The sequence below is a fragment of the Neophocaena asiaeorientalis genome, unplaced genomic scaffold, assembly GCF_003031525.2.
Source record: "Neophocaena asiaeorientalis asiaeorientalis breed wild unplaced genomic scaffold, Neophocaena_asiaeorientalis_V1.1 scaffold534, whole genome shotgun sequence".
Classification (NCBI taxonomy): Eukaryota; Metazoa; Chordata; class Mammalia; order Artiodactyla; family Phocoenidae; genus Neophocaena; species Neophocaena asiaeorientalis.
Window position 1 is genome coordinate 256,644 of NW_020172826.1, and position 18,060 is coordinate 274,703.

At 42.6% G+C, this 18,060-nt stretch overlaps 1 protein-coding gene, 1 long non-coding RNA gene and 1 other non-coding gene across 4 annotated transcripts in view; 2 read left to right on the forward strand and 1 right to left on the reverse strand.

Annotated features, from left to right (window-relative positions):
• The first annotated feature begins 58 nt into the window (after nt 1-58).
• On the forward strand, nt 59-1,705 carry LOC112397682 (uncharacterized). The gene is made up of 2 exons (XR_003002852.1): nt 59-102; nt 872-1,705. It is a non-coding gene; the product is annotated as an uncharacterized LOC112397682 (long non-coding RNA).
• A 4,812-nt stretch (nt 1,706-6,517) lies between these two features.
• Nucleotides 6,518-18,060, forward strand: part of HADH (hydroxyacyl-CoA dehydrogenase) — a 47,484-nt gene continuing 35,941 nt past the window's right edge. Inside the window, exon 1 of one of the 2 annotated variants that reach the window (XM_024741959.1) lies at nt 6,518-6,789. In XM_024741959.1, the coding sequence (XP_024597727.1) occupies nt 6,658-6,789 (132 nt within the window). In that variant the 5' untranslated portion in view covers nt 6,518-6,657. The remainder of the gene's footprint in view (nt 6,790-18,060) is intronic. The other variant, XM_024741958.1, reaches the window with a different exon arrangement.
• LOC112397702 (small nucleolar RNA SNORA43) lies at nt 17,116-17,249 on the reverse strand. The gene has a single exon (XR_003002856.1). It is a non-coding gene; the product is annotated as a small nucleolar RNA SNORA43 (small nucleolar RNA).

The following is an 18,060-nucleotide window of genomic DNA, read 5'->3' on the forward strand; positions in this document are numbered from 1 at the left end:
TGAGATCCTCCCGGACCGGGGCACGAACCCATGTCCCCTGCATCGGCAGGTGGACTCCCAACCACCGCGCCACCAGGGAAGCCCTGGATACTATCTTTTAAAGTAATGTATCACTAAACAGTTTTGTAGTAACACTGGGATATTCAGACAAATCAATGAAAGGAAATAGAGAGTATATCCTCTAGTGTATAAAAGTGGCATCACATTATGAAAGAACAGGAATAATATATTTTAAAAAGTGCTAGGACAGTTGGTTAATTACTTAGAAAACTAAAGTAACATCTTTTCTCCAGTTAACTTCTTTTTCCAAGTTAATCCCCAAAGGATGAATTTCCCAAATTAATCCAAGTTAATCCCAAAAGGTCTAAAAAGTAAAAATAATACATCTGTATGTGTCTCTGAAACATTTGATATTTTCTAAGCATAAAAAAGTCATGGACATTTTGAAACACATACAGAAGTTACGGGCAAATCTTGTTTCATCTACATTATCCCACTTCCCACTAGCCCCATTCTGCACTGATATATTGTGAAGCAAATATTAGACATATCACATCAACGTATTCATAACGTAGAATATGACTTGCAAGGATGGCTAATCTCTAGTCGTAGTTACATTTCAAAGAAATATTGACAAGGGGTACAAATATGTTGACAAAATAGCCTAAGAAAATATTTCAGAATGTCAAATCAAACAGACCAGAAGAACATGTTTTTCTATCTTTTTTTCTATATAGAAAAAAAGCTATTTTTCTCAAACATGTTTACAATTAAATTACTAATGGAACAACTGCTAAGAATGCTACTAAATGACCTATATCTTATAGTTCCTTCTTAGTCAGGTTTACGACTCAGAGTTTTCTTTCTTTAGGTTGTGCCTCATTTAAAAGAAAATTTTCCACAAGGAATCTACCAATTTGGCATTTCTGATTCTGAAACATGACACTAAAGAGGGAAATTCCACCAGTGAAAACTCTTTTCTCCCATCATACTCTGCTCGGCAGCATTTGTCCTCATTGTATTACTTTTTGTCAATCTGAGCTTGTTTAGCAACCCTCTTCCCACCTGGTATGCAAAGGCATGTAGTGAATTGTCAATTATTGTAGTTTTGAAAGATATCTTCCAAGGATATTTAAGTCCTTTATATGGTTTCCTTGTACACAAACTAATGTTCATGAAAAAGCTGGTGCCTAAAGATAAAAATAAAAACAAATTAACTAAAACCTCAGTAAAGCTGTTGTTTGAAAAAAGGGAGAGAGAGAGATGGCAACTAAATGCCATACCTGACTCTAGACTGGATTTGGTACTAGAAGGAAAAAAAAAAACTATAAAGGACATTATTAGGTCAGTTAACTAAATTGGAATACAGGCGATCAGTTGGATAGAAATGTATCAATGTTAAATTTACTAAAGTTGATTACTATCGTTATGTCAGAGGATCACCCTATTCCTAGGAAATATGCATAGAAATATTATAAAGGACCATGATTTGTGTAACTTACTCTCAGATGGTTCAGATTATTCATAATGTATATAATATCTGTCTTATCTATTATAGATAAATAGATCTAGACAATTGATAAGATAAAGCAAACGTGATAAAATGTTAGCAATAGGTAAATATGGGTAAGAGATATATGGGTTCTTTTGTACTATTTTTACAATTTTTCTATGTGTAATTCTAAATAAATTGAAAAAAATTAAATATGATTGAGATCATGATTCTCATAAAAAGGTCCACCCTCATCTGGCCCCTGCCTACCTTTGCAGTCTCATCTTCATTCACCCAAAAGTACCCTGTGCTTTTGTTATCCTATGTTAATGTATTTCCAGACCACTCTCTAATCTCGGTTCCTTCACAGACTACATATACATTTTTCTCTCTGTCTGGAATGTCCTCAAAACATTTTCTCTGCCCGAAAACCTTCTAATCATCCTCACTACTCTGCTGTAATATATCCATCGTGATGAAGTAGGTTAGGACACTGGTTATGAGCAACAACTTTGCACTCAGGTAGACTGGGGCTCAAGACCTGCCTCTATTCTTCCCACCTATCACACCTCAGGCAAGTTATTTTCCTCTCTAAGCTTCCAGTTTTCCCATATGCAAAAAGAGAATAAAAATAATGACATCAGACTGATGGGAATGGATGAGAAGTTACGTATTACATGCTTAGCACAGAGCCAGGCAAATTAAGCATTCACTAAATGCTAGTCTTCCCGTTGCTTCCCCCACCCCCCCTTACTACCCACCTCCCACAGCCCCTTGCATTCCCTTCTGGAAAGCACAACATTTTGTTCCATGTTTATTTCTCCTACTACTTTATGAGCCCTTGAACGGCAAAGACTACATTCTAGTCACCCCTGATTTTTCCAGCATCTAGAGTGATGTTTCTTGCTCACATAGAGCAATGAAGAACTTGCTATTTCCAAAATCAATGATTTTACTTTGAAAACTAAAACAAGGAATCACTATCAGCTTTCTTTAAATACCTGACTCTGTAAGACATGGAGACAACCTAAATGTCCATTGACAGATGAATGGATAAAGAAGATGTGGTACATATATACAGTGGAATACTACTCAGCCATCAAAAGAATGAAATAATTCATTTGCAGCAACATGGATGCAACTAGAGATTATCATACTAAGTGAAGTAAGTCAGAAAGAGAAAGACAAATACCATATGATATCACTTACATGTGGAATCTCAAATATGGCACAAATGAACCTATGAAACAGAAAAAGAATCACGGACATAGACAACAGACTGGTGGTTGTCAAGGTGGAGGGGGTTGGGGGAGGAATGGAGTGGGAGGTTGGGGTTAGCAGATGTCAGCTATTATATATGGAATGCATAAACAAGGTCCTACTGTATAGCCCAGAGAACTATATTTAATATTCTATGATAAACCATTCATGGAAAAGAATATTTAAAAAAAGAATGTGTGTGTGTGTGTGTGTGTATATATATATATATATATGTATATGTATAACTGAATCACTTCACTGTATAGCAGTAATTAACACTGTAAATCAGCTATACTTCAATAAAAAAATAATAAATAGATAAATACCTGGCTCCGAAAATGTCTGAGAATTAGTTATTCAAAATATATTTTAGCCTTCAACTAATTTATAGATACTAGGATCTTTATAAAAGATGATTTCTAATTTATAAGTTAGGAAATCAACTTGGTTCTTTGTGGCTAGGATTTAAGATACTTGAGAAGGAGTAGAAGGAAATAGGTGAGTTTAAAGTGTTGGCACCAGGACTTAGAAGTTTGGTCTTTATCCTGTGAATAAAATTTTTAAAAGGAGAGTGCAGTGACCCAGTTTATAACTTGAGAAATCAGTCTGAGAAGAATGTGAAGTATGAACTGGGTCAAAGAGACATTAGTTACAGTAAGGCGCTTCAGGAATGGGCTCAGTCTCTACAAAGGAGACAAGGGCTTGGATAAAATGCCGATAAATAGGGATAGAGATAAGAGGGGGAAATGAGGGAGGAAGCCTGTATGCTCCTAAGGTGGCATCAATGACATCTGACTGAGTGAATGGGGATATGGTGGTGAGGGGGAAGGAAAATGCCCTCGGTTGTGTGTCATCGTGAACTGACAATGAATGCAAGAGGAGGTGAAAGGTATTGTGGGAAGTGAGAAATAATAGGTTCAAATTTTGATAAGTTACATTTGAAGTAGCTGAGGGATTTCCAAATAGAGGTGATCAGTAGACGATTATAAATGGATGTTTGTGTTTGAGAAGCATGAGTCCACATGCTAGAAATCAGGAAGGAATAAAACATGGTTTTATAAAGTCTTCAGGTGTAAATATTGGGACTCACTGTGTGAAACTTAACAGTTCTGGGGCTTATTGGTAGGAATGTCTAAATACATTAATCTGTTTATAACCTTAATGATAACCTTAGTAGGACAGTTAAACCTCCAAATCTAGACATGTATGTTTACTGGAGACCACTCCCCAATTTTTTTCCCCTCTAGCAACAGCAGCACTTTCTAAAGAGTATGAAATTATGAAAGGAATGGGAACCTTGAGGTCAGAATGGATTCAAATCTGAGCTTGGTCAGTTATTGGGTGAGTTACATTTAATAAATGACTTAATCGCTCAGAGCCTCAGTTTCTTCACCTTTAGAAGAAGATAGCAGTGGTAACCTTAGGGTTGCTATAAAGAGAGGCAAAACAGCATAGTGGCCAAGAACATGGGCCCTGAAAACAGACTGTCCTGAGTTTGAATTCTGTCTGTGCTATTCATTAGCTGTGTGACCTTGGCTAAGTTTCTGGACTTCTCTGGGCCTCAGTTTCCTCACCTGTAAAAAAGGGGTACCCTTTGCTGTTTTTGAGTTGGTCAGTGACCAGTGTCACGCTTCCCAGTGCACCACTCCTGCAGAGAGAAACGAAGCACCTCCCCAAGAACAGGGTGAAGGTGCAAGTCGGGGACCACAGAAATTGTTATTGGGTGCCTGAAAGTTCAAGGCCACACTTGGGAAAAGACTTGCAGTTCTGGCAAAAGAAGAATGATTCTATTGTAACTGTCATCTGATCAGGACTGGGCAGGAATAGAGGCCGGGGTGGCCTTCCTGGTTCAGAAGAGTGTAAATGAGGGTTAGACTCTCAGTATGAAACAGCTGGAAAGATACCTGTCCAGCCCTTTTCCTTTTTTTTTTTTTTAACATCTTTATTGGAGTATAATTGCTTTACAATGGTGTGTTAGTTTCTGCTGTATAACAAAGTGAATCAGCTATGCATGTACATGTATCCCCACATCTCCTCCCTCTTGGCATCTCCCTCCCTCCCATCCTCCCTATCCCACCCCTCTAGGTGGACACAAAGCACGGAGCTGATCTCCCTGTGCTATGCAGCTGCTTCCCACTAGCTATCTATTTTACATTTGGTAATGTATATATGTCCATGCCACTCTCTCACTTCGTCCCAGCTTACCCTTCCCAGCCCTTTCTTTTGAAAGACAAGGACCCTGGAGCCCAGGGAGGTTGTCTGCAGACCATCATACTGCACACCAGTGACTGAGACAGGACTCCTGACTCTCACTTCATTGCTCCTTTCTTCACATCACACCTTTATATAATACAGATGGCCTCAGATCTGAGAACTGCTAAAAAATACTGCAGTGGTTATTCTTTCTGTTCTGAGGAAAACAAATCAGAGATCTGAAAATATACCAAATACTCAGGGATTATGTTTTACATTATACACATTTAAAAAATACATATTGTGATGACACTATAATCAGAATGTTTGGCCTTGCATTAAACACAACTTTTAAATGAGAATGAAAAGTTAAACTCCACCGAAAGAATCATCTGTGCATCTTGCTAATGTACTGTCCTAGCGTCACCTCTAACAATACCTAATTCCTCACCCTTTTCCTGTGGCAATATTTTTTTACGCTTCTACCTTTGCATGTGCTGCTTCCTGTGCCTAGAAGCCTCTTTTCTTCTAAATTGACTCATTGGTTCAAGTTACTAGGTTCTCCGTGTAATCTTCCTATTCCAATTCTAGTCCTATTGGTTTTTGCATTTGGTACATTCTAGCACTTAATGGACTTTAATTATTTGGATGTGACACTGTCTTCAGCCAGTAATGATCTCCTTAGAAACGTCCCAAGCCTTAAGGAGTGCTCAACACCAGCACTTCTCCCACACTTTTACAGAATTAGAAATAAAAATGAGATGTAAGCAAAGCAACGGTGAACACAGGATTCACTATGTAAGTTACCTGCAATAGGAGGAGGCAGACTTTGGATGGTGAGTCTGTGGGTCCTTATTACATATTTAAAAATAAATAATAAAAATTCTATATTACTAAGGTACAGTAACTAGAAATTATTTACACGAGGGAGAAGATTGGCCTTTCTATTATTACCAGTTACTCCACAAAGGTTCCTCTTTGACTTTAAACTGTCCACATGTTCCCTGCATTAATAAACATGTAAAGTCGAAATGGGCAATTAAAGGTTAAATTTCTCTTTCCCTTAGTGGGCCTGATTTTTGCATTAGAACTCATGGGTCACTAGATATTTGCTTTGGGTGTGAGCAGTTTGTTTCCTTCCGTTTTTAGCAGGAACAATATGCACCGGGTTAAAATAATCCCTAGACTTGGTTTATGGTGACACGTACGGAAGGTGCTCATTTTGGGATTCCTCATCACCACAGCCAAATAACACGTATTTATTTGGCGCCGAGTATGCACAAGGATCAAAAGGGAGAAGTTAACAAGGCAACACCACGGACTTCCCCTTACAAGGGGCCCGTGGCTTTTGCTAGGAAAGGCTTGCACTGGGTCCGGTACCAGAACGCTAACCATTCAACGGCACACGACCAGCTGCGTCGACAGTCTGGGTAGAGCTGCTCTGCAGAGGAGGGCGGCGGCCCGCCCTAGTCCTCGTGAGCTTGGACGCCGCGCTCGGACGTTCGAACGCCGTCCCTGCGGCCTCCGCCAATGGGGAAAGCGGGCCTCGAGGCTCCGCCCCCGCCGTCGAATACGTCACGGCGTCGCCCAGGGCGCGCGGGCCGCGGGCCGCTAGGGCTTCCGCCCCCAGAGGTCTGCTCGCTCTTAGGTGTTGCGTGAGGGAGTATTCTCCGCCAGGTCTTGTCGCTGTCGCCGCTTTCGCCGTCTGCACCATGGCTTTCGTAACCAGGCAGTTCGTGCGTTCCATGTCCTCCTCGTCCACCGCCGCGGCCTCAGCGAAGAAAATCCTCGTCAAGCATGTGACGGTCATCGGCGGCGGGCTGATGGGCGCCGGCATCGCCCAGGTGGGCAGTCCTCGGGCAGCGCTCCCCGCTCGCTTTGCTGCCCCACCCCGACAGGAGAGCGCTGGCGGGCCGCGACCCGGCGGGGGTTGTCAGGCCCGGAGGCCAGCGTTCACGCGAGCCCCGCGGAATTTCCACCCCGACCCTCCCCCGTGTAGTTGAAATGTCTGGGCCTGTTAGTCTGCAGCCCCCCAAAGATCTAGTGTTCTTGGGCCGAGCCTCAGTTTACGGCGGTTGGCTTCCAGAGACCCGCACTGCGATAAGTTTTAATTTTATTAGTTTTTTATAATTCTGCAGCCGTTGTCAGAGCAGTTTTCTGCTATCTAAATGGTCTCTTCTCTCCCAGTGTGTGCTTGCTGAGTTACAAAGAATAATAGTAGTCAGCACTTTTGAAGCATTTGGTAACGTTACCTAATCGGCGCTTGTGGGGCGCTGGGACTCCACCAAGTGCTGCGCAAGAAGTCTTTGACCTAGTGCCCTCTGGCGCTGGGTAGAGTGGGAGGGGGAGGCAGAGCGGTTGAGGGCTCTGAAGGAGTCGCTAATCTCCGTGTGCATCTACAGGACTCCGCGCGGTTCCAACTAAGCTGTGATTCAGGGTCAGTTGTGCAGCTGTTACCTAGGTACTGTGATCCTTGTGTTTTTACTGATTGGGTTTTAGCGTTTATATTCCAACTCGTATCGGGGAACCGTGATTTTCATAGCCTAGCTGATTATATGCTTAGCATGTCGGCCCTTTGTTACTTGTACTGTTGGACGGGGGAGGCATTTATCTAATTTTTCTTAAGGGAAAACTCAAGTTAAGTGGCTATGATCATGAAGGAGTTTAATTTTTGTAGTGTCTGTTTCCAGCCAAGTCTATGCTTCTATGCTTGCTTTGTAGAAAAATCTTTTCTTCTTATTATATATCTTAAAACTTCCCAGACTGCAGGTATTTTGCAACATATTAATTTGATTGCATTTTCTTCTAAAATCTGTATTTCATTAATGTTTTATCCTTCTGACTCCCATTTCTTCTCAGATCATGTTTTTGGACATATATTGCCCTTTTTATTGTGTACATGCCCTGGCTGCTGGGTTATGGTGTCCCATTAATCTTTATTATACGTGAGATGGGAGGAGTAGGTCTTTTTAACATGAAAGTTTATTATACTACGTGATACTTAAAAGAAAGTTTAGGTTGAGTGCATTTGTATCTCCCTGCTCCACCCAAATCTCCCTATGCTGTGAGAGTGAGATTTGTCGTGGGCAGGTATAAAATAATGTATTTGTTTAAAAACATCTAAACAACATCTTAGTGACAAGATATTAGGGCCTGAAGCCCCCAATAACAATATAGGAAATGGGTCCAGAAACTATTGTTGATGGTCCCTTGAAGACATCAGTGGAAGAGGATTAGAAACTAAGTAGAAAGCATCACTTCAACTTTTGTACAAATTCAGGTTGCTCAGTTCTTGGAGTACCGTATCCACTACTGGCCCAAAAAGTGTTATGTTGCACAAAAAGGCACACACGTAACACCTAAAATTATGGGTACGGTGTTGGAGCTTTCATCTGAGAAAGGAGGGAGGAGATTGACAATGATGGGCATTCAGACTTGTGGATCAAATCCTTGAGTAGTTGGACCAGGGTGGCGTGCCTTTTGAAACCTAAGGGGTAAAAAAAGAAAGCTATTTACCCCACACATTGGAAATATAATGGAATTGTCATTCAAGAAGTTGATAAGGACCAAAGATTTAAATAGTGGACAGTCCTAGGGAGCAGTAGTTCTGTGCTTACATAACAAGGTTTAAAAGAGCCTCAGCCGCTGTAGGTGACAGCTTTAATCCTGTGGAGGGGAACCGCACTTTCCTGCATTATATCTCTGTGTGCCACTTTCAGCCAGTTGGTTGGTTTCGGCTGTTTAGCTGATCCATTTTTGCACTCTATCCTGCAGCATGCTGCACGAGGCAGTACTGCCTCATTCGTCATGCTCCTTGACCTACAGCTTTTGTCACAGGGTAAATCTGTTTTGCTTATTTAGTGCCACAGCTATTAGTTGGTGTGGTTTGACTGTACATTGGATCCAGTTCACTGTGGGGACTTGGGATGGTCTATGCTGGCTCTGTGCTAACATGGAAAAGTTACTTCTGTGCCTTGCTTTACTAATCTCTGAGGTAGGACTAGCCTCCTGGGAGTATGGAGAGGATTGAATGAAGTAGCACACGTCAAGCACTTAGCACAGTGGCATCTAGTAAGGGCTCACAGAATGTTAGCTGCCTTCAGGGTTATCACCATCATGGTGTTATCCTTGTCCTTTTGTCATTGTCCCCTCATGCCACGCCCATCTCTGATCCTTGCTGCTATGGTAGGCCTGTGATGTTAAGGTGGAGAGCACTGGTTGTGATTCTTTTCCATCTTGCTTAATCTTGAAGGCAAATGCCAGTTGTTGACTGCAGTTTGTTCAGGGACCTCTGAAAAGAGGGAAAGCACTTTTTATCCTCCTCAGTAAAGCCTTAAAAACACAAGCACAAAGTAACATCTAACTTTATGCTACTAATTCACACTTAGCTTCACTCTCCAGAACTCTTTCTGAAGTAGGGTTTTTTTTTAATTTGGGGTGGCACCAGGTCTTAGTTGCAGCAGGCTGACTCTTTAGTTGTGGCTCACGGGCTCCTTAGTTGTGGTACATGTGCTCCTTAGTTGCAGCCAGCAGGTTCCTTAGTTGCAGCTCACGGGCTCCTTAGTTGTGGCATGCATGTGGGATCTAGTTCCCTGACCAGGGATCAAACCTGCGTCCCCTGCATTGGAAGGCGGATTTGTAACCACTGCACCACCAGGGAAGTCCCATGAAGTAGTTTTAATTTTAATCAAGGTGTAGTTCTGTTTACATTTTTAATATTTCAAAAAAATTTGTCATTTTTGCCATATGTTCCAGTTCATGCTGAGTAGGATAAAAAAAAAACTGAGTAGATTTTGTGGGAGCCTGACACATTTCTCAAGCAATTAAGCAATTTAAGACGAGTGAGGTCTGTGTTTAATTATATGTAGTTGATCAGAGCACAGGCCATTTGTATATTTGTATTCTCTAAGAGTATCTACTTTGCCTGTCATTACTTTTGCTTGTTTTAAATTAAAAAAACAAAAAACAAAAACTGTGGGTTAATATTTAAGTAAGGTTAACTTGTGTGTGTTTGCCCATTATTCTGACTTGGGTCTGATTGCCAGTTTATCTAAAGCTGGATACTTAGGCCAGCAAAGAAGCTTCCAGCAGTAATTGACCCTTGAGTGGGGGACAGGTTGGTTTTTGCTTTGTAAAGAAGGGAAAAAAGGAAGAAATTATTAGCTGTGCATCTCTTCAATTTATAGAATGAGTCAGAGCTTTGCTTCTTGCATTGCCTTTTTTTCATATGAGGAGCCCAGAGAGCTTATAGCTTTTGTTAATTTACTAGTGAGAAGCCAGTGGGCTTTCTGGGAATGGCATTTTAGGGGCTGGATTTCTTGGCTCTCTGGTAACAACCTTCCTTTTGGTGCACTATACTTCTTTGAGGAAGTGAGAGTTTGCATCTAGAAGGAGGTTGGAGCTGAGTTCACACCGAAAGCTTTTTTATTTGTTCTTCTTAAAGAGCAAAAAGTGCACATTTTTTCTGGGGAGAGCTCCTTAGGCTATTAAAACAAGGGGAGGGGTATTCTAAACTACAAGTACACGTTTCCCTGACATTTGTAGTACTCTGCGATGCTTGATGAGGACTCAAGTGGATAGGAAGTCTTCTCCCCAGCCTCTGCATTTGTTTGCCCATCTCTTTTTTCCTGCCCCCAACTCTGAACTTTCTGATGCTGAGTAGAAGAATGATCAGAGTTGCTTTGTGTTGTTTAGCTTTATTCTTTTCTGTCGCTACAGTGAGTATGCCTCTGTTGAAGTTTGTTTGAAAACAGTGCAGTGGCCTAGGAGAAGTTTTAGGAGCACAAGAGGTTGGCACAGTCACGTGGCTGTAAGCTCGCATTTTGACTCAGAGTTCTTTATGGAGGGAATAGTTGTGTTTTGTTTTGTTTCTTTTATTTTTGGCTGTGTTGGGTCTTCATTGCTATGCGCAGGCTTTCTCTAGTTGCAGGAAGCAGGGGCTTCTCTTGTTGACGAGCACAGGCATGTGGGCTTCAGTAGTGTGGCACGCGGGCTCTAGAGCACAGGCTCAGTAGTTATGGTGCACGGGCTTAGCTGCTCCACGGCATGTGGGACCTTCACGGACCAGGGCTTGAACCCGTGCCCCCTACATTGGCAGGTGGATTCTTGACCACTGCGCCACCAGGGAAGTCCATGGAGGGAATAGTTTTATTCCCAGGTGTTAACTTTGTCCTCAAGGGTACGGGGTGTGTGTTTGTCATGAAGTTCATCCCTCATTTACTGTGTTGTTGCTCATTTCTTTATTGGGCTGTTCTCTGATATCCATGATGTACTAGGACAGTAAAATCAGCTTCTGTCAGCATGTTAGTCTTTGGACTTGGGGTGTGGCTGTAGATGCTGTAGAAGAGGTAGGGCTGACAGGCAGAAAAATGAATGCCGTAGAATATGTTTGGATATTGTAGAGCAGAAACGGTACCTCAGTCAGGTTTTGGGTTTTCTCTGCCGTTTCCTAGACCCGCCTCACTGTTATCTGCCCCTTTCTTGAGTTTCTCATTTCCTTTCCTCCTCCTTCTCTCTTCTCCCCATATCTGCCTTAGGCACATGCCTCACTGCCTAGCTCTCCTGGGACCACAGGAAGATAATGCTGCTGCTTTCTGTTCTATATCTCCCTCTAGGTTATGCTGACTATGTGATAGTTTCCGCTCAGTGGTGGTCTAATGCCTGAAAGTGAGCAGGCTGTAAGGTGCCTGCTGGAGTTTGGATCCCAGCCCTTCCTCTCCTGGCTGTGGAACCTTGGGCGAATCTCTTAACCCCTCTCTGCTTCTTCCCTTATCTACGAATAATACTTAGTGTTCTGAGAGTTCTGTGAGCTAAGCGCTTAGACTGTACTAGTGTTTTCAATGGTAACTGTTCAGTAAATGTTAGCTGCCTTTATGTAGATCCATCAGCTGTAATCTGGTGATGACTTCTCTTATTTTAGATTCTCTTAACTGTCTTTGAAGATATGATAGGGAGCTATGGAGAGTTCAAACAGTTCTAAAGATTTTAAGACTAATTGTGTGGGCTGTTGAGAGAGAGAATCTTAGTGCTTTGTTCACTTGGGTATTACAGTAAGTTCATTGTCATAAAGCATTTGCAACAGAGCCTGACACTTAAAAAACACTCTACAGATGTGACATTTTTTTCTGTTCCAAGCACTTTAATGTCTCTGTCATTTCATGTGACCATTATGATATTCATCCCTGCAGAGATGGCACTTGGGGTCAAGGGTCAGAGGCAGAGCAGGGCCTGGAACTCGGGTCTCTCAACTACTCTTCTGCTTGCTGGAGATCCCTGTGGCTGCAATGACCACAGTTCTACCTGCACCTTTAGCCTCTGCTGTCTTGTGGGGAGAAGTATGGCTTCCATGGGCAAGGGGATTTTTTGTGGGTATCTGGAATCAGCAGTTATCAGCTTGACCTCTCTTCAGCTCTAGATTCAAAGTTAGAGTCACCTGCTGGTCATCTCCATCCTCTACTACTATCTTTCTGCCCATAATAGACTCAAATTCACCTGGCAAGACTTGTTTGTTCTCTCCAGCTTTCCCAAAGAGTTTCCTCCCTCTGTGATTGCCATTGTTGATCTTCTAGCCACCTCATGCACTCCAAAGACAGGGTTTCTGTCAGAGTGTCCACCATACAGCAGAAGGCTCTGAGGCTTTCCTCCGAGCAGAGCTGTTTCCCCTGTTCTTTCCTTTGTAATTCCTAGACCAGGCGTTGATACCTGAATTGTTGAGGAAACATCTTAATTGGTTCATTTCAGCAGAATCTAATAGGAAGAAACACTCATCCTAATAACCATTGCCATATTAATCTTCCGAGAGAGCAGTTTGGAATTGCAGCTCTCTCTTCTACTCAGAAAGTGTGCATCCTGGCAACATCTTTCAGAGATTCTTAAATATAACTAAGAGTTGGTTGATGCCACTGACATGTCCAGTTATCCCATCTCCTTTCCAGAATTTGTGGGAGATGGGAGTGGAGGGTCCAGGGAGAGAATTTATTTTCTCTACATTACCAAACCCAGATGCTTACTGAATTAAAAAAAAAATTGTGTATTTAACAGGCTCACTTAAAAATTGAGGCACATTTCCTTGGCTTTTTAGAAATGCTATTTAAAATATAAAAATCTCAGTTAAAAAAAGAGGCCAGCCAATGAACTTAACTGTTTTAAGTACAAACCACCTATCTGTGGTGGTGGTCGAAAGCCTCAATGGAATGCCTTTTTCTGATTGTTGAAGTTTGTGAAGACAGCTTGTGTTGATGGCAGAGTTCACGGCATTGCACAGAGACAGTCATAAACCCCGACTTGCCAGCTCTGAGAGATGCAACTGATTTATGACTTTTTTCCTCTCTGGATCAAATCATGAGAACCCAAGGGCAGGCCTAGATGCAAAGGCACAGCAGCCTCCGGGGCGCAGCAGCCTCATGGGGAGCAGCGACTCCGTGTACTTATTCTGGGCCAAACACTTACTCTGAGGATCGAGAAGTCCAAATTTGCGTTTGGCAGATGGTACATACAACTTTGCCGTTTTTCAGAGAGAATGTAATGTTGATGAAACGCAGCCCTCCTGTAGTGTAGGGGCACGTGGAACATCTCACTGGACCAGTTGATGTAATTCTCACAAATTCTCCACTCAAATTACACTTCAGAGAAGGGGCTTCAAATCTGGTGGTATGTTTGCAAAAATAGAGAAATCCAGCAAGCTTCTGCTTGGCATGCTTCCTTGGCCCTGTGGCTGGAGTACGCAGGGGCTTTGACAAGTGTGCTGTTCACTGGACCTATTTTTACAGCTCTGAGCACCCTTGTCCAAAAATATTTCTCTTTGGCTAAGCCTGCTTTCCACCAAGGCTAGAGAAGTCATAGAGCTGAGGACATAGCCTTCAAATAAAATTTTTTCCATTGCAGACTGCTTGTCCTCAAGGTCTTACAGTGTAGGTCACTATCACATAAAACAGGAGTTCTCAGTGGGTTGATTCAGATTATTGGCACTCAGATTAAAGTGCCAGGGAGAGTCCTCCTTATTTATTGAAAAAATAACATGTCTATGGGAGGAGGGAAAAAGACCTCTTTATTTTTGTGATCCACTCTTCCCCTACCATCTCCTCAGAAAGCTAGGGATAATTTATCACTGAATAATTTGAGAAGAATGAGTTTGATTGATTTCCTTGCAAACAAGACACATGAAATTCTTTTCTAAGTAAGAGAAAATTCAATAATTAATTAAAAAATCAAATCAGGTGTGAATCATCAATATCACTCTTATCAACAAACAATGCTGATAAGCTGGTACAAACCACCCCAAAACTTTAGACTTCAGTTTGCAAAGCAACACTATAAATCAGTAGGTTTCATGCCTTGACCAGGGGTCATTGTGGTGCAGGAACTTTAGCAAAACAACTCAGGCTAATTCTAGACCTGCTGGAATTAACCGTCACAGCACTGTTGCTATGAAGAGTCATGGTCCTGTCTTTTGACATACATGTTTGGACATATCTCTTGGGTGAAATTACAATTTCAATTTCAATTACAGTCTTGCTGGATTACAAGATATGAATATATTTGACTTCAGTAGATAATGCCAAACATTTTTCCAAAGTGGTTTTACCAGTTTACAGTTCTGCCTTCAGGGTATGAAGATTCTCTTTGCTCTATAGGATTATATTGTTCCTTTCAAGTTTAGTCATTCTGGTGGGTGTAGTGACATTTCATTGTATTTTTATTAGAATTCCTTGCTTACAGTACTAGTGAGGTGAACCCCTTTTCACATGTTTCTTGGCCATATAGATATATTCTTGTGTAATATGCTATTAAATTTCATTCCTGTTTAGCTCTCATGTTGTCCTTTTTTTCCTAATGGATTTTTAGGAAATGTTTATAGATTCTGATTATGAATTCTTATATTCATATTTCAAATATCTTCAGTTCCCTGCATTGACTTTTAATTTTCTTTGTGGTTACCATGAGGCTTGCATACAGCAACTTGTACAGTCTATTTTAATTTAATAACGACTTAAGTTTGATCCCATTCTAAAGCTCAACATTAATACCCTCCCTGCCATTTAATGTTTTTGATGTCACATTTTACACCTTTTTATCTTGTATATCCCTTAACTAATTATTATAATCATAGTTACTTTTACAACTTTTGTCTTTTAATATTCATGCTAGCTTTATAAATAATTAATCTACCTTTACCATATATTTACCTTTCCAGTGAGATTTATTCTTTCATATGTGTTCTTTTACTAATTAGCGCCCTTTCTTTTCAGCTTAAAGTCCCTTTAACATTTCTTGTAAGGCTGGTTTAGTAGTGATGAACTCTTTCACTCCGAGCAATAACTTTGCCAGGTAGAGTATTCTCGGTTAGAAGTTTTTTTCTTTTAGCACTCTGAATGTATTGTGCCACTCCCTTCTAACGTACAGAGATTCTGCTGTTGGTCTTACTGGGGGTTCCCTTGTGTGTAGCAAGTTGTTTTTCTCTTGATGCTTTTAATATTTTCTCCTTGTCTTTTTTTTTTTATTCAACACCCATTTATTCTCTAGTTCTGCCCACATGGAGACACCCTCCTTGAAAAGGTGTTAAATCCTTCGTCACTTTAGCACCTTGTGCTGAAAACACGTGTTCCAAGGTTTTAACTATGAGATCCACATTCTTAAAGCATTAATTCTTAAACCTCATCTAGATTTCTCCCCCTTGGTTGCGGGGAGATGACCCAAACACAGCGAAGAACAGCTCAGGACTGTGGGCTCTGCTCGCCCAGAAGACCTTGCAGTTCCCCTGACCACCCGGCTGGAGCCAGGATTAAGGCCCTGAGACGAGGGGTGCCTGCTGGGCTGCCGCCACCACCACTGGCCCCAACTCCTGTCCTCTTCACTGGCTTGCTGTCACCTTTAGTTTCCCTGGAGTTTGGGGATTCCAGACGGGCTCTGCTCACACTTCTGTGTCACGCCTGCTGCCTCAGCACTGCTGATCCACACCGAGGGGGAAAAGCACACAGAACTGCTTTTCAACACACCAACGTTCCACACAAAAGTTATTTGATAAGCCTGCAGGTTCTTTTTCATCAGAGGACATTCCCAAGGCCGTGACTTCCCCGGCTCTCCACTGCCCTTGCCGGCAGACTGGGTGTGCGTGGACGCCGTGCTGTGAGTCAGGCACACACCCCCCGGCTCCACTCCGGTGTGCTGTCCTGCAGAACTGAGGACGGTGCCCTGGCCTCATCAGCAGGATCTGTCCTGAAGCCAGTCCTAGAGTGACAAGAGCCACACCTGCAGATCGATTCCACTGACCAGCTGCACAGGACCGAGCTGGGCCCACAGACCTGAGAAATGGAATCCAATCCGTGAATCACCCCCAAACCATATTTTCTATAGCAGGTTTTGTCAGCCTTGGCCCTATCAGCATTTGGGACTCTGTAGCTTTACTATGGAGCCATCCTGGGCACCACAGGACATGTATTTACAGCCCTGGCCCCCACCAACTAGATGCCAGCAGCACCGCTACCCCTTTCCTGCCCTGCACATTGCCATGTGCCCTGGGAGGGGGACAAACTGCCCCTAGTCGAGAGCCACTGACCTACAGCTTTTGTTCAGCCCTCCAACTTAAACATTTCGGGAAATAGCAAAATGCACTCTCCACCCGCAAGGAGACCAGGACACCCCTGGTTTGGATGATCATTTTATAGGGTTACATTTGGCCCATTGAAGGGCTCCACACAGGGGCCCGAGTAATGCCTCATCAGCAGGACAAATGCCAGGAGCGAACCCCTGGCCTTCCTTCCAGAGTGACACGTCTCAGGGTCCTCAGAGCACGAGTGCTTGTGGACCAGGTGGCTCTGGGCCCCCCTCGCCCCCACCTAGGACCCTGCTCTGAACAGGGCCTGGAGGCCCTACAGGGCCTTGATACCAGCTCAGCGGCCCTCAGCCAGGGATGCATGTCACACTTGCCCAAGGATTCCTAAAAAGTCCTCGCCAGACAGACCAACAGAACAATCATTTCCAATAAGGAGACCCTCTCCTGGTCAATCCCATTGTGCCCAAAGCTTGCCATGTGGTTGTACACATATCTCATTTAATTCTCGCGATGAGCCTTATTTTATAAAGAAAAAGAATATCAAAGTGTTCAAGGGCCTGCGCACAGCTCCCACTGCAAGTGCACGTGGAAACAAGGTGCTTTCTCACGCAGCTTTTGGTGATGTCCGGCTACAAAGCATCCTAAGCGCCCACTCTTCTGAGCACTGAGCGTAGAAGTAGCCGCTTCCTCTCTGCCCCAGCGTCACAGGTGCAGCAGGGCAGCCGCACCCGTGGTGCCGGCAAGTCCGGCATCTGCAGGGCAGCTCTCCTTGTCTTTCACTTTTGACATTTTAATTATAATGTGTCTTGGTGTGGGTCTCTTGGGTTCTTCTTATTTGAAACTCTTTGGCCTTACTGGATCTGGATGTCTGTTTCTTTTCCCCAGGTTAGGGAATTTTTCTGCCATTATTTCTTGGAATAAGTGTTCTCCTTTCTCCCTCTCTTCTCCTTCTAGGACACAGTAACGTGAATGTTAGTATACTTGATGTTGTACAAGAAGTCTCTTAAGCTATCTTAACTTTTTTTCATTCTCTTTGTGCTGCTCTGATTGGTTGAGTTTTATGCTTTGTCTTCTAGTTGACTCATTCCTCTGCTTTATCTAGTCTGCTGTTTAACCTCTATAGCTTTTTTTTTCAGTTCAGTTATTGTATTCTTTAGCTCTGTGACTTCTGTTGGGTACTTTCTTTATTTTCCATGTCTTTGCTGAAGTTCTCCCTGTGTTCATCTATTCTTCTGCTCAATTTGGTGAACATCTTTATGACCGCTACTTTGAACTCTATCAGGTACATTACTTGTCTCTGCTTTCTTATGGTTTTTTCCTGAGGTTTTATCTTGTTCTTTCATTTGGAACATAATCCTCTGTTTCTTCAGTTTGCTTGACTCTAAATGGTAGATGGAACAATCACGTCTCCCAGCCCTGAAGGAGTGACCTCACGTAGAAGGTGAACCCTGTTGTTCATCCCTGCCTCAGCTCCTGATTGTCTCCAACCTCTGTGCTTATCCAAGTACCCTGTTATGTTTTTAACAGCTCTTTGTAGTTGAGGATGTGCCAAGTCCTGTTAATG